At 36.3% G+C, this 13,228-nt stretch overlaps 1 protein-coding gene across 4 annotated transcripts in view; it reads left to right on the top strand.

Annotated features, from left to right (window-relative positions):
- Window positions 1-13,228, top strand: part of Vps13a (vacuolar protein sorting 13 homolog A) — a 194,218-nt gene that overhangs the window by 50,618 nt on the left and 130,372 nt on the right. For 3 of the 4 annotated variants that reach the window (XM_075973636.1, XM_075973637.1, XM_075973639.1), the window contains exons 18-22: window positions 937-1,123; window positions 1,210-1,324; window positions 8,821-8,957; window positions 10,868-11,000; window positions 11,871-11,988. In XM_075973636.1, coding sequence (XP_075829751.1) covers window positions 937-1,123; window positions 1,210-1,324; window positions 8,821-8,957; window positions 10,868-11,000; window positions 11,871-11,988 — 690 coding nt within the window. The remainder of the gene's footprint in view (window positions 1-936; window positions 1,124-1,209; window positions 1,325-8,820; window positions 8,958-10,867; window positions 11,001-11,870; window positions 11,989-13,228) is intronic. The other variant, XM_075973640.1, reaches the window with a different exon arrangement.

The raw sequence follows: 13,228 nt of genomic DNA, 5'->3' as shown, positions 1-13,228 counted from the left end.
GCCATCCTTTGTGCAAACCCATGGGAGGTGTGGTCCATGGAGGTCTCCTCCATCTGGAGATGGAGGATGAGCAGATGGGGAGGAAGGTAGATAAGAAAGGGGAAGGGATGGAAGAGAGGAGGGAGGGGAAACTGGTTGATATGTAAAATAAATGGAAAAATGTTATTCAAATGAAATTAAGAAGAAAAAAGTTGTGGGAAATAAAAGTGCCTACTAAAAGAAACAGTAGTGACAGCTTATTTGGAGAGGAGTGGAGTAAGGGAAACATGCTGGTGGGAGTGCAGACTTGTACAGCCATAAGGTTACCTCATTCAATTTAGGTTATGTGTTCCTGTAGGAAGGAGGCCACTTGTTGGTTTCCGGCTGCTTAGCCCCAAAATAATCACACAGAAACCTTATTAATTAAATCACTGCTTGGCCCATTAGCTCTAGCTTCTTATTGGCTAACTCTTACATCTTAATTTAACCCATCTTCATTAATCTGTGCATGACCACGAGGTCGTGGTCTACCAGCAAAGTTTCAGCACATCTGTCTCCAGCCACAGCTCCATGCTTCTCTCTGACTCTGCCCTCTTTCTCCCAGTATTCAGCCTAGCTTTCCCCACCTAGTTCTGTTCTGCCCTGTCATAGGCTCAAAGCAGTTCTTTATTAATCAATTGTAATCATAGCATACAGAGGGAAATCCCACATCATGCCCCTTAGAGTGAAGATACTAAATACTAGCTATCATAGCTTTTGAATATAAAATTTAACATGAATATGGCTCTTAGTGAAGTAATCTATTAAAATTCATAGGAATCGTATTTTTTCTCTTAAATTATTTGAGTCATAGGAAATGCAAAGAAAAATATCTTTACTATATTTCATAATTTTGCAGTTAGACAAATTATTTAAAATTATATTGACTCCTAATTCCTGTCCTTTTCTTTTATACAGATTTGAAACCAAAATTGATTCATTTTATATTACTGGCCTTCCAGATAATTCAAGAAAACCCCACCTACTGTCTTCATTGGACGATATGTCACTCTTCCAGATTACATTTGAGACGAACCCTTTAGATGAAACTGTTGCTCAGAGGTGTATCATAGAGGCTGAGCCTTTAGAGATAATATACGATGCAGTAAGCATTTTCTGTCTTACTAAGCTTCAGTGTATTTTCACTTGCTTTGAGTTTGTGTTTTATGTTGGCGGTGCTTATTTTAACAGAGGACAGTCAATAGTATAGTGGAGTTCTTCAGACCCCCAAAAGACGTCCACCTAGCACAACTTACCTCAGCAACTTTGACAAAACTTGAAGAATTTCGAGATAAAACAGCAACAGGTAAGTAAAGTCATTTGTGAATTAAACATATTAAAATTTTACTTTAAATGAATTTCTAGACTGGATATGGTTCAGTAGAAACTCATCTGGTGCTTTTGCCAGATATGCATAACAATAATTGCTTTTTATACATAGAACTTATATTTAATAATCACATTTAAGTTAACTGAATATTTTCATTTAATTATTTAGATGTCTTTATGATAGTTGGCTTTCTGATTTCATCTTTTTACAGTGAATTCCAGAGTTTGGTAGATTATTCTGAGAAATAAAATCCATCTTCTTCCTTCTCAGGGAGAATAAAGGGTATTGTTAAGGATTATTAAGGTCTCTTTTGATTTGAATTTGCTAATATATTTTCATGCTTGCTTATTATTTATTTGTGTTTATTCTTCTACTCTTTCCTACAATCTCAGATTCCATTTATAGTTCAAATTCCTGAATTCTGTTCCAGTTCATGTACTGGTGTATGCAGTAGAAGCCCAAAACAAAGTATTATATGAAGCCTTTTTTTGTTTTCAGTCAGTTCCTCTTATTATATAGAAACAGATAGGTTGTTACAAGTAGATGTGAATTCATTGTATTTAAATCCAGTAGCCAGAAGATTTAGATTTTTTTTATCTTCAAGACATCTTTCCTCCAACAAAAAGTACTAAAACAGTGGATGTCTGCTGTATAAAATTCAAATGTTATAAAAAGACCCCAGAAAGTGTAAGTCTCCCACACTTTACCCTTCTAATTTTACATTTGTTTTCCCTTTGCTGCACTACTAGTGTCATTCCCTGTTATTTAGAATAAGAATATTTAGTATCCATGCAGATCTCTGTGAGTTAGATCCTGGCCTCGTGTCTACATTCAAATTCCAGGCCAGTGAAGACTACAGAATGAGTCCCTCGTTTAGAAACAATTATTAAAAATGTTTTTTGAAGTTGGAAAGCTACTCATACTCTTAATTAATTTTTAATATTTAATATATGTTTCAGTTTTTAGGAAACTAAAATTTGCTTATTTTGGTGGACTGATAGCTCTTATCTGTTTTGGTCTTTTTTTTTTTCCCCTTCATTTTCTTCTTTATTAGTTTTTGTTGCATTAACCTTTACTAATTATTTCCTTGTTATTTTTTCTTGTGTTATTGTCTTCATCCTTTGTAAATATTTTAGGTGAACAAATGAAAGCATACCCATATTTATTCTTTGTCTCTGATAAGAAAATAAATATGAGCTTTTGTTAACTCTTCTTTTAAAGCGGAGGATTCTCTGGTAGTTTGATACTTATTCTTGATTGTCATCTTGCTGGCATAGAGAGGCACCAAAAAAATCTCCAGAAATGTGTTGAGTTCCCTTTGTCTTGGCCATCTCCTTGCTGGCATGGGGCCTGCCTTTAAGTGTGGTTTATGTACCCATTGAGACTCCCTTGGAGAAATTTATTTATCATTTGTTATCATTTGTTAAGTAGAGATAGCTTCTTATTGATGGGAGTGCTTGTGTAAGTTCCCCATCTCAGCGCTTAACCCTGTCTTGTTTGGATCTGTTCAGACCCTCTCTATATATATATGCTGTCACAGTCTGAATGAGTTCATATATGCATCAGTACCGTTGTGCCTGGAAGATACTGTATCCTTGGTATCATCCATCCCTTCTGACTCTTAACAATCTTTGCAGCATAGTTTCCTGAACCCTGATGGGAAAGGATTTAATAAAGATATCCTGTTTAGGTTTAAGTTTTCCAAGGTCTCTCATTCTATCCTCATTGTCCAGTTGTGGGTATTTGTATTGGTTCCCATCTACTGCAGGAAGAAGCTTCTCCCATGATGACTGATCTCTGGGTATAACAGAATGTTAGTCATTTTCCTGCTACTTCCCTTTAGCAGAACAAAAGTATTTGATTTTCCTCTAGGTCCATGGCCTCCTAGTCTCAGGTTCTTGGTCACCTGGAGCAGTGTCAGGCATGGGGTCCATCTTGCAGAGTGGGCCTTAAATCCAATCAGATAATGGTTGGCTTGTGCCACTATTGCACCAACATATTTTACAGACAGATCATCATTGTAGATTGAAGGGTTGGTAGTGGGTTAGTATGTTATCTTTCTCTTCCAGTAATATGCAGAACTACCTTCTGGTACCATGAACACTAGTCAGTAGGGATGAATGTTGCACTATTTACCTTTTGGGGTTTGGGTTATTTCACTAAGGATCCTTTCTTTTCTGATTCTATCCATTTTCCTATTAATTTCATGATTTCAGTCTTTTGTTCATTTGTTTTTCTTTTATTTTCGTAACGGCTAAATATGCCTTTCACGTGTTGATGGACATGTAGGCTATTTCCAATTTCTTGCTGTTATGAACAGAGCAGTAGTGAACATGTTTGAGCAAGTGTCTCTGTAGTAGGATATTGATTCCTTTGGGTGTATGCCCAGAGTTGTATAGGTGGATCCTAAGGTAGATCTATTCCCAGCGTCCTGAGAAACCATCACACTGCTTTCCATAGAACTGTGCAAGTTTGCACTCCCACCAGGAATGGATGAATGTTTCCGTTACTTCAAATCCTTTCCAGCATGAGCTGTCATTTATTTTATTGATCTTGACCATTATGACTGATATAAGATGAAGTCTCAAAGTAGTTTGATTTGCGTTTTCTCAATGACTAAGGATGTTGAACATTTCTTTAAGTGTTCTCAGCCATTTGTGTTGCACTTTTTGGAAACTCTGTTTAGCTTTTCCCGAGTGTTAATTAGATTTTTTTGTTTTCTTTTTCTTTTCTTTTCTTTTCTTTCCTTTCCTTTTCTTTTCTTTTCTTTTCTTTTGAGACAGGAATTTCTGTGGCTTTTGGAGCCTGTCCTGGAACTAGATCTTGTAGACCAGGTTGGCCTCAAACTCACAGAGTACTGGGATTAAAGGCATGCGCCAATACCACCGGCTTATTTTTGTTTTCTTAATGTTCAGTTATTTAAAAAAATATTCTTTATATATTTGAGACACTAACCTTATATTGAACATGTAGTTGGTAAACATCTTTTCCTATTTTGTAGTTTGCTCTTTTGCCCAGTGATGATGTTATTTGCCATAGAAGATTTCCTATTCATAAGGTCCCATTTATTATTTGTCTTAGTACCTGTGCTGTCAGCATTCTGTTCAGAAGTAGTTTTCTGTGCCGCCCGGTCCTGCAGCCGTTCAGTCCCAAAAAAATCACACAGAGGCTTACATTAATTATAAACTGGCTGGCCTATTAGCTCAGGCTTTCTTAATAACTAATTCTTACATCTTACACTAACAGTAATTGGTATATAAATATTGCTTTTTTTGTTTGTTTACTTATTTGTTTAATCATGGAATGTTTTTCCTTTTCCATCACTGTGATTAAAATTTTTGCTGGACATAATAGTCTGAGCTGGCATGTATGGTCTCATTAGAGTTGACTTATTCGAATTGGTCTGTCTTTATATGTTACTTATCTTTTTCCCTTGAAGCTCTTAATATTGTTCTTTTGTTCTGTATGATAAATGTTTTTAATATTATGTGTCATGGGGAATTTCTTTTGATCCTATCTATTTCGTATTCTAGATGCTTCTTTGATTGGCACCTCCTTTTTTAAGTTAGGAAAATTTTCGTCAATGATTTTATTTAAAATATTTTCTGTGCCTTTGAGATAGGTTTCATCTCTTTCCTCTATTTTTATTATTCATAGATTTGGTCTTTCACAGTGTTCCAGATTTCCTGAAATTTTTGTTCCTGGAGTTTTTTAGATTTAACATTTTTCTTGACTGAGGTATCCAATTTTTCTACCTTGTCTTGTGCCTAAGATTCTGCTTCCCCGTCTTATACTCTGTTGGTGAGTACAAACCTGGCCTTTGAGGTTTTTGTTTGACTTCCTAAATTTCCATGTCAGTCTGGGTTTTCTATAGTGAGTCTATTTATACTATCATGTCTTGAACTGTTTTCATTATTTCATTCCATTCTTTGTGTTTTCACAGACTTCATTAAGGGATTTATTTCTGTCTTTAAAGTCCTTGAACATATTCGTAATTGCTACTTTCAATTCTTTGTCTTATTTATTCTTCAGCTATATTACATTTCTCAGGACTCTGATGGAGATATGTTGCCTTGCCATTATAGGCATCTGGGGTTGTGACAAGTGAGGAGATTTTAGGTTTTGAATCTTTGTTTTGTGTTTTGGGTAGTTGTTCCACTCCTTGATTTCTGTTGCCCTCTCTAGACCTTAGGAATGTGTGATGGCTTTATGTTGCCTGATAGAGGGTGCTTCCTCGTGTCAGTGGATGGCGAGAGGAATAGAGGTCAACTAGTAGAAAAGGCTGGTTGGGGCATCAGGAAAGAGCTAAGGGGAACTTGTTCACACTCTGAGGTAGGGTTCCCAGAGGACTGGAGGTGTGTTGGAAGAGGGCATCCTATCATTAAGGTTCGATTGTCTGGAGAGACTGGGATGAAAGAGCTGGGACCCTGGGTCTGACCCAAGAGTTGGAGTCTCTAGTGAATGGAGTTGGTTGGAGAAGGGGTACCTGTAAAAAGTTGTTATTTGATGAAGGGTAACAATGAGGACATTGTGATGGAGGACAGGAAGGATAGTGTGATTCACTTATGTGTGTTCTGTGTCCACTGTGGATGTCTGACAGTGTTTCTGAGTAAAGATAACTGACACAAAGGAATTATGAAACTAGGAAAGCTAGATCCACAGCAAGATTTGGAAGGGTCCCGGGGGATTGTAGTGAGGGAGGAGAGGCCTGGATAAGCTTTCTCAGCTACAGGGCTGAGGAGGAGACTGGCGAGATAAAAGTAGAGGATAGGAAGGAGAGTAGAACCTTGCCTATTGGAGTTCATTTAATCAACTTCACAATCCCATATTTACAACAGATATAATACTGAAATATATCTACTCCATTCTCTAGACAAAAGCTGAATAGTAATTTGAACAGATGATGTTTGTATAATGAATTATTAGCTGTTAATGAGGGAATGTCTTACTCATTTAAAAAGTTACTTGAAGGTGGCAGGAAGAACACTTACAGAGAATAGTACAGCTGGGGATGTCCATTCTCCCAAAGACTGAAGTCCGTTCCTTATTGGAGAAGGCAGCAGCTGTGACTTACTAAATGGCATTCTGGTTTCACATTGGCAAAAGTTTCTGGAAATCCAACTTGGGAAATGACTGGGGGAAATGTGAAGAACTACTTGAATCAGTTCTATGTCCCCAGTTGATTGGATGATTGTCACAATTCTTTGATCTGTCAGTCTGTTTTTGTCCCCAACCCTCACCTTACCTTCTTTCACCATTTTGAGAAATTTGCCCCTGGATCTGCTTCATATAGGTTATTGGAACCTTCCCCTCGCTATTAAGGATCTGCTTCATATAGGATATTGGAGCCTTCCCCTCGCTATTAAGGATCTGCTTCATATAGGTTATTGGAACCTTCCCCTCGCTATTAAGGATCTGCTTCATATAGAATATTGGAGCCTTCCCCTCGCTATTAAGGATCTGCTTCATATAGGATATTGGAGCCTTCCCCTCGCTATTAAGGATCTGCTTCATATAGGATATTGGAACCTTCTTCTCGCTATTAAGGATCTGCTTCATATAGGATATTGGAACCTTCCCCTCGCTATTAAGGATTTGCTTCATATAGGATATTGGAGCCTTCCCCTCGCTATTAAGCAGTTTTGCATCACTTACCTAGAGAGGACCTTTGGAATTTCTTTAAGATGATAGTGTTCATATTTCTTTCTTTTTCTTTTTTTTTTTTACTAGTTATTAAGGTGTTTTTTTATGGGCAAATTATCTGCAGAGTAATTCAGAGTATCGATTACCCCCAACGAGCCTGAGAGCTGAGTAATGTTCTTTTTTTTTTTTTATTTTTTCATTGAGAAAAGAAAGAAAAAAAAACAAGTTTCCACCTCCTCCCAGCCTCCCATTTCCCTCCCCCTCCTCCCACTCTTCCCCCCTCCTCCCACTCCTCTCCCCCTCCCTCTCCAGTCCAAAGAGCAGTCAGGGTTCCCTGCCCTGTGCTAAGTCCTAGGTCCTCCCCCCTCTGTCCATATCTAGGAAGGTGAACATCCAAACTGGCTAGGCTCCCACAAAGCCAGCACATTGCGTAGGATCAAAACCCCGTGCCATTGTCCTTGGCTTCTCATCAGCCCTCATTGTTCGCCATGTTCAGAGAGTCCAGTTTTAACCCATGCTTTTTCAGTCACAGTCCAGCTGGCCTTGGTGAGCTCCCAATAGATCAGCCCACTGTCTCAGTGGGTGGGTGCACCCCTCGTGGTCCCGACTTCTTTGCTCATGTTCTCCCTCCTTCTGCTCCTCATTGGGACCTTGGGAGCTCAGTCCAGTGCTCCAGTGTGGGTCTCTGTCTCTATCTCCATCCATCACCAGATGAAGGTTCTATGATGATATGCAAGATATTTGTCAGTATTGCTAAGGCTCTGAGAGCTTTGCCGTCCTGCTCCATAGCTTGCAGCCTTATGTAGTCATCTGCGTGCTAACAAGATTTACCTTTTGTCTTTTTTTTTTTTGCTCATATTTTCAGAAAAAGCTTTTCTCAGTATAGGCTGCTTATCCTATACATATATAAGTGTATATTTTAAACAGTGTTTATCATCATCATTATTTTGGAACAAAATTTTAGTGTGTAGCACAGGTTAGCTTAAAACTGTCCTTCATTTTCAGTTAATCTCCCAAGTGCTGGGATTTTAAGTGCATCACTGCACCAAGAAAATAATCAATTTAATTAATTATCTTTTTTTCTTTCATATGCATATCAAGCTATTGATTGCTGTATTTGATACTGAGTATCTTTTATAAGCTTTATTTTCTCTGTCATCGAGTATATATTATACATTAATTAAAAGTACTGACTTTAATTCAAGCAAACATTCTTAATAAATCCTGAGTCTTAAAAATTATACTAAATATGCTAATATTCCTACATTTATGCACTTTTTACTTTAAGCCTTCACAACGATAAATTAATATGGTATTACAAAAACAATAAATGATTTTTTTGGAGGATTTGGTTTTGAGAAAGGAAGGAAACAGGTCTTGATAATAGGATATAAAAGAGTTCCAAATAGAAATGTGAACTGCTCTAGTATTGAACTTTCCGAATCAGTTCCTTTATAAAAATTGTAAGGCATATCTGAAAAATGCTCTGTGAATTAATGACTTTTCTTCTCATCTCACACTCTGTGATGCTTCCTAACCTAGGCAAAGTCTGACAAAAAAAAAATTTGTTTGTATTTTTTGTGTTTTGATCCTTGATGTTTGGGAACCTAACTGGTAGAGCAGGCTGTTCCTGAACTCATAGAGATAAGTCTCAATTTCCCTAGTTAAAGGTGTGTGCCACCACGCCTGGCTTTTCTCTAAGGTATGTTAAAATCAGTACTGACTTTATGAACTTTTAAATTATTTTATCGTGTTTGTTGATTCTCTGCTTTATTTTCATAAAGCAAGTTGTGAGAAGTACTCATTGTAAGGATTTAATCTTTTTGCAGGCTTGCTGTATATTATTGAAACACAGAAAGTTCTTGATCTCAGAATTAATGTGAAGGCTTCATATGTTATTGTCCCACAGTATGGAATTTTTAGCCCCACATCAAATCTACTTCTTTTGGATCTTGGTCATTTAAAGGTATGCACTAATAATGTTTGATTGATGATATGACATTTGTGGTATTCTTTTGTTTAAAATGTGCTTTGATTTTGTTAAGATGGATTTATTTTTTTAATGTGTGTTTTTCTGAGTGAATGTAGGTATACCAGATGTGTGCACTGCCCAAGGATGCCAGAAGTGGGTCCCAGATCTCCAGGAGCTAGAGTTACAGGCTGTTGTGAACCACCATGTGTGTACTGGGAACTAAACCCAGGTCCTCTGCAAGAACAACAAATGTTCTTAATTGCTGAGCCATCTCTGCAGCCCTAGAATATATACTGGTTTTAGATAGTTTGATAAGTTTTATTGATGTTTAAATATATATCAGTACTAGGATTTGAGAAACAATCTTTGTGATTAGTAAATAAAATTTTACTTTATCAGGTAGTTTTTTTTCTCCCTGTATTTTCAAAATCAAAGATTTAATTTTAGCCTTAACTGGCAAGGTAGTGACAGATTTTAAGAATTGTGTTTATAGACTTGAAAGTCATACCTAAGATTTTTTTACTCTTCATTTACATTTTATTTGATTAAGTATATAGAATTGGGACAGTTCTGGAGGTGCTCATCTTTCTGCAGTTTTTACATATATAAGTTAAGTAGAAACATTTTTTTAGATTTCTACATCTAAACCATTCAGTACTGAACCCGTTAGTGTCATGTAATTATTAAAGGTAAAGAAAAATTAATTAAAATCTTCAGCTTCTGTTTTTTGCTTACTAGTCAGAGCTGGTTAGTGGCTGCTGTCGACTGTCCAGATGCAGGGGATTTCTGTCATCATTACCATTCTGCCACTACAACCATCACATGTAGAATACCTACAGAAGTCTGTGGGCAGCTTGGTGACTTCTCTCTGCCTAAGAACTTTGTTCTTTTCCTGTTGCTTTGTACTTGGTATATATTTATTTTATAAATATAATTATAAAATTATTTCAAGGGCAGTTTAAGAAGAATGTAAGTATTAAGAGTTTTGAGGATTCAATTTTCTGACATTAGCTAATTTGTTTTATCTGCTACCTAAAATTTACTACCTTTCAGAGATAATATTTTTTTAAAAAATTTTACATTTGTTTTTATGTGTATGGATATTTTGTTTGCATTATGCATTTGTTTACTATTTAAGTGCCTGGCGCCTGCACAGGCCAGAAGGGGCTAGAAATCAAACCTATGTTCTCTGGAAGAGCAGTCAGTGCTGTTAACCACTGAGCCATTTCTACAGCTCCATTTTTTTTTTTAATGTTTGTTTTTGAGACAGAGTCTCACTACATATCCCTGGTATCCTAGAACTCACTGTGTAGACCAGGCCGGCCTCCGTCTCACAGAGACCTGTTTGCTTTTGTTCTCCTGAGTTCTGGAGTTCTGGGATTGAAGGTATATGCTACTATGCCTAGTGAGATAATCATTTTAGTCAGTCTACCCCCTGAGCTATGTGACACAGAATAAGAAGTGTGTGTGTGTGTGTGTGTGAAGAGGTATTATTTTCTAGGACTCTGTTGATTCTCATTTTTGATATAAGTAAATTAAAAAAATAGACCTCATTATGTGAATGTCATCTTATACCTGTCTTTGTTGCATGTCTCATGGATAAGGATTTTTTTTTTTTTTTTTTTTTTTTTTTTGGTTTTTCAAGACAGGGTTTCTCTGTTGCTCTTGGAACTAGCTTTTTAGGTCAGACTGGCCTCAAACTCACAGAGATCTTTCTTCCTCTGCCTCCCGAGTGTTGGGATTAAAGATGTGTGCCACCACTGCCTGGCTGGATAAGGATCTTAATAGCTGTGTGTCTGTATGTGAATTTACCTTGTCCTATTAAATTTTTATGTTACAGAGCCTAGCAGCAGTTTTATTTTGAAGTACTTTACATGGTCTAAACTATTAAAATTAACTTTAAGGTGACAAGTAAAAGTCGATCAGGATTACCAGAAATGAAACCAAGTAACACTAGCCTCGAAGAGATAATGCATAGAGCTTATGATTCCTTTGATATTCAGCTTACAAGCATACAGTTGCTTTACAGCAGAGTGGGTAAGTACGAGAGGTTATTATTGATTTTTTTTTTAAACAGTGATTAGGTTTTTAGACACTCTGAAGATATGCCTAAAGACTTTCCCTCTACATACTTGAAACTTTCCTGTATTTGAGTTAAAATTAATGGTTAATATTGCACAGTGAATGAGAGATAGTTGATAGTGAAAGTGCAAAACCTTAAGCACAGCTCCACTGCTTCCGAATAGCTGTTCATTAAGATATATGACTCGGTACATGTGTTTGATTGGCTATGGTAATCTAGCTGAGTGGTTGATGTTTATTTCTAAGATAATTACAATGATTTTATTTAAATAAAAAAAAACATTGACTACTTACTAAACAAAAATGACTACTAACATTTTTCTCATTGAAACCAGGAAATTTGTTCCCTAGTTCACCTAGCTAAAATTTTGTCTCTTACTGGGAACTGTGGCTTGCTCATTACGCTAAGCTGACTGATTGATGAGCTCTAAAAATCTGTCCATTGCTACCTTCCTAGTGCTGGGATTTCAAGCATGAACCACCATTGTCTACTCCCCATGAGCTATGTGAAACAGAATAACAAGTGTGTGTGTGTGTGTGTGTGTGTGTGTGTGTGTGTGTGTGTGTGTGTATGCACTTAAATTTTTCTGCCTTATTTTGGTGGTATAATATCTGGTTGGCATAGTGATCATTCATAGATATACTGTATATTTGCCTTTTAAAAAATAGCCCTTTTTCTTTTATTATAGAATATAGTCTTATAAAGTAGTATAGGGGGAAAATGGAAGTGTAAAGACTTGCTGATTGTGTGTCCTTTAGATAATTTTAAGTTTTGTATGTTATAAAATTATACTAATAATAAACATGGACTGTTTCTGTGATTAGGAGATAACTGGAAAGAAGCACGAAAGCTCAATGTATCCACACAGCACATTTTGACACCTATGCACGTCAATGTAGAACTCTCTAAAGCCATAGTTTTCATGGATATCAAGATGCCCAAGTATGTGTTATATATTATCTGTTTCACGTAATTGTAGATTTTCTCAGTAAATCTGTAATGAAGGAAATGCTATACCCATTGATTCTATTATATAGAATGCATATTATAACCTTTGCCACTGATGCCATTTTTAATATGCAGTTCAATAGCATCTTCATAAATTCACAATATTTTGCAGCTCTCACCACTATCTATCTCTAGAACTTTATTTAACAGTCTTCCAAACTAAATGTCATACTCGCTAAATAGTAACATTCCATTCTACTCTGCTTTTTGCCCTTGGCTACCAACCCCCCTTTTGTCTGGTGACTTTTCTTTGTGTTTTGGTTAAGATTTATTCTAACATATTTTAATCATGTTCTTATTTTTGTTTTTGTATATTTTGTAAATTTTTTGTTTTGTTACCATGGAGATTATGTGGGATGTCTTAAACCTTTTGCCGTTTGCTTAAAATGGTACCCGTGTTAGTCTCATTCACATGCGAAGTCTACTTTTTCGGCACCAATTAATATAGACTTATTTTTATGTCGTCATTTCTGTAGAAAATGAAAAGAAGTCAAACCTAAATCATATAAAAATCTTTTTTAATATTTTTAATGCAGTTATCTGTACTATGATGGTTAATTAGACTGATTTAAGACAATAAAAGAAAGCCCACTCTATAGTATGTAGCATTTTGATGCCTACCCTCTTCACATTGTGCATCTTGCATATTTGAGGAAAGGAAAAGTTTTGATGCTTTAATTTAATTGATCTGTATTGTGTAAGTTAAGCCACAGTGAATGGAAATATTTAAGTTATTAGAAATAAAGCTTAGGATTTTCTACAGGAATTCAGGTACATTTTTAGAGACCAATGTTTAAAAACTAAAATGTATAATTTAAAAAAAAATTAGTTTGGGGGAAAAGTGGCTGTAAAACCAATGAGTTAAAACATTTTGTATGAGGGCCATACCTTTTGAAAAATTCTTGTTTGTGTATGCCCGTGCATTTTTGTACATGTGGATATACACGTGTGTGGAAGCCAGAGGTTGACATCATGAACCCAAAGTACATCAGTTGGCTGAGATGCACTCCAGAGACGCACTTGCCTCACCTCACCTCTCCTTTAGTGTTGGGATTGCAGGTGTGTGCCTCTGTGTCCATCTTTTAGTTGGTGCTGGGTATCTCACATCAGATACTTGTACTTTTTTTTCACTTTTCCATTAGACCAATTTTCTCAACCTCTCTTCATTTTTATT

Source organism: Microtus pennsylvanicus, chromosome 5 (assembly GCF_037038515.1).
Source record: "Microtus pennsylvanicus isolate mMicPen1 chromosome 5, mMicPen1.hap1, whole genome shotgun sequence".
NCBI lineage: Eukaryota > Metazoa > Chordata > Mammalia > Rodentia > Cricetidae > Microtus > Microtus pennsylvanicus.
This window is presented reverse-complemented; position numbering and strand designations above follow the sequence as displayed.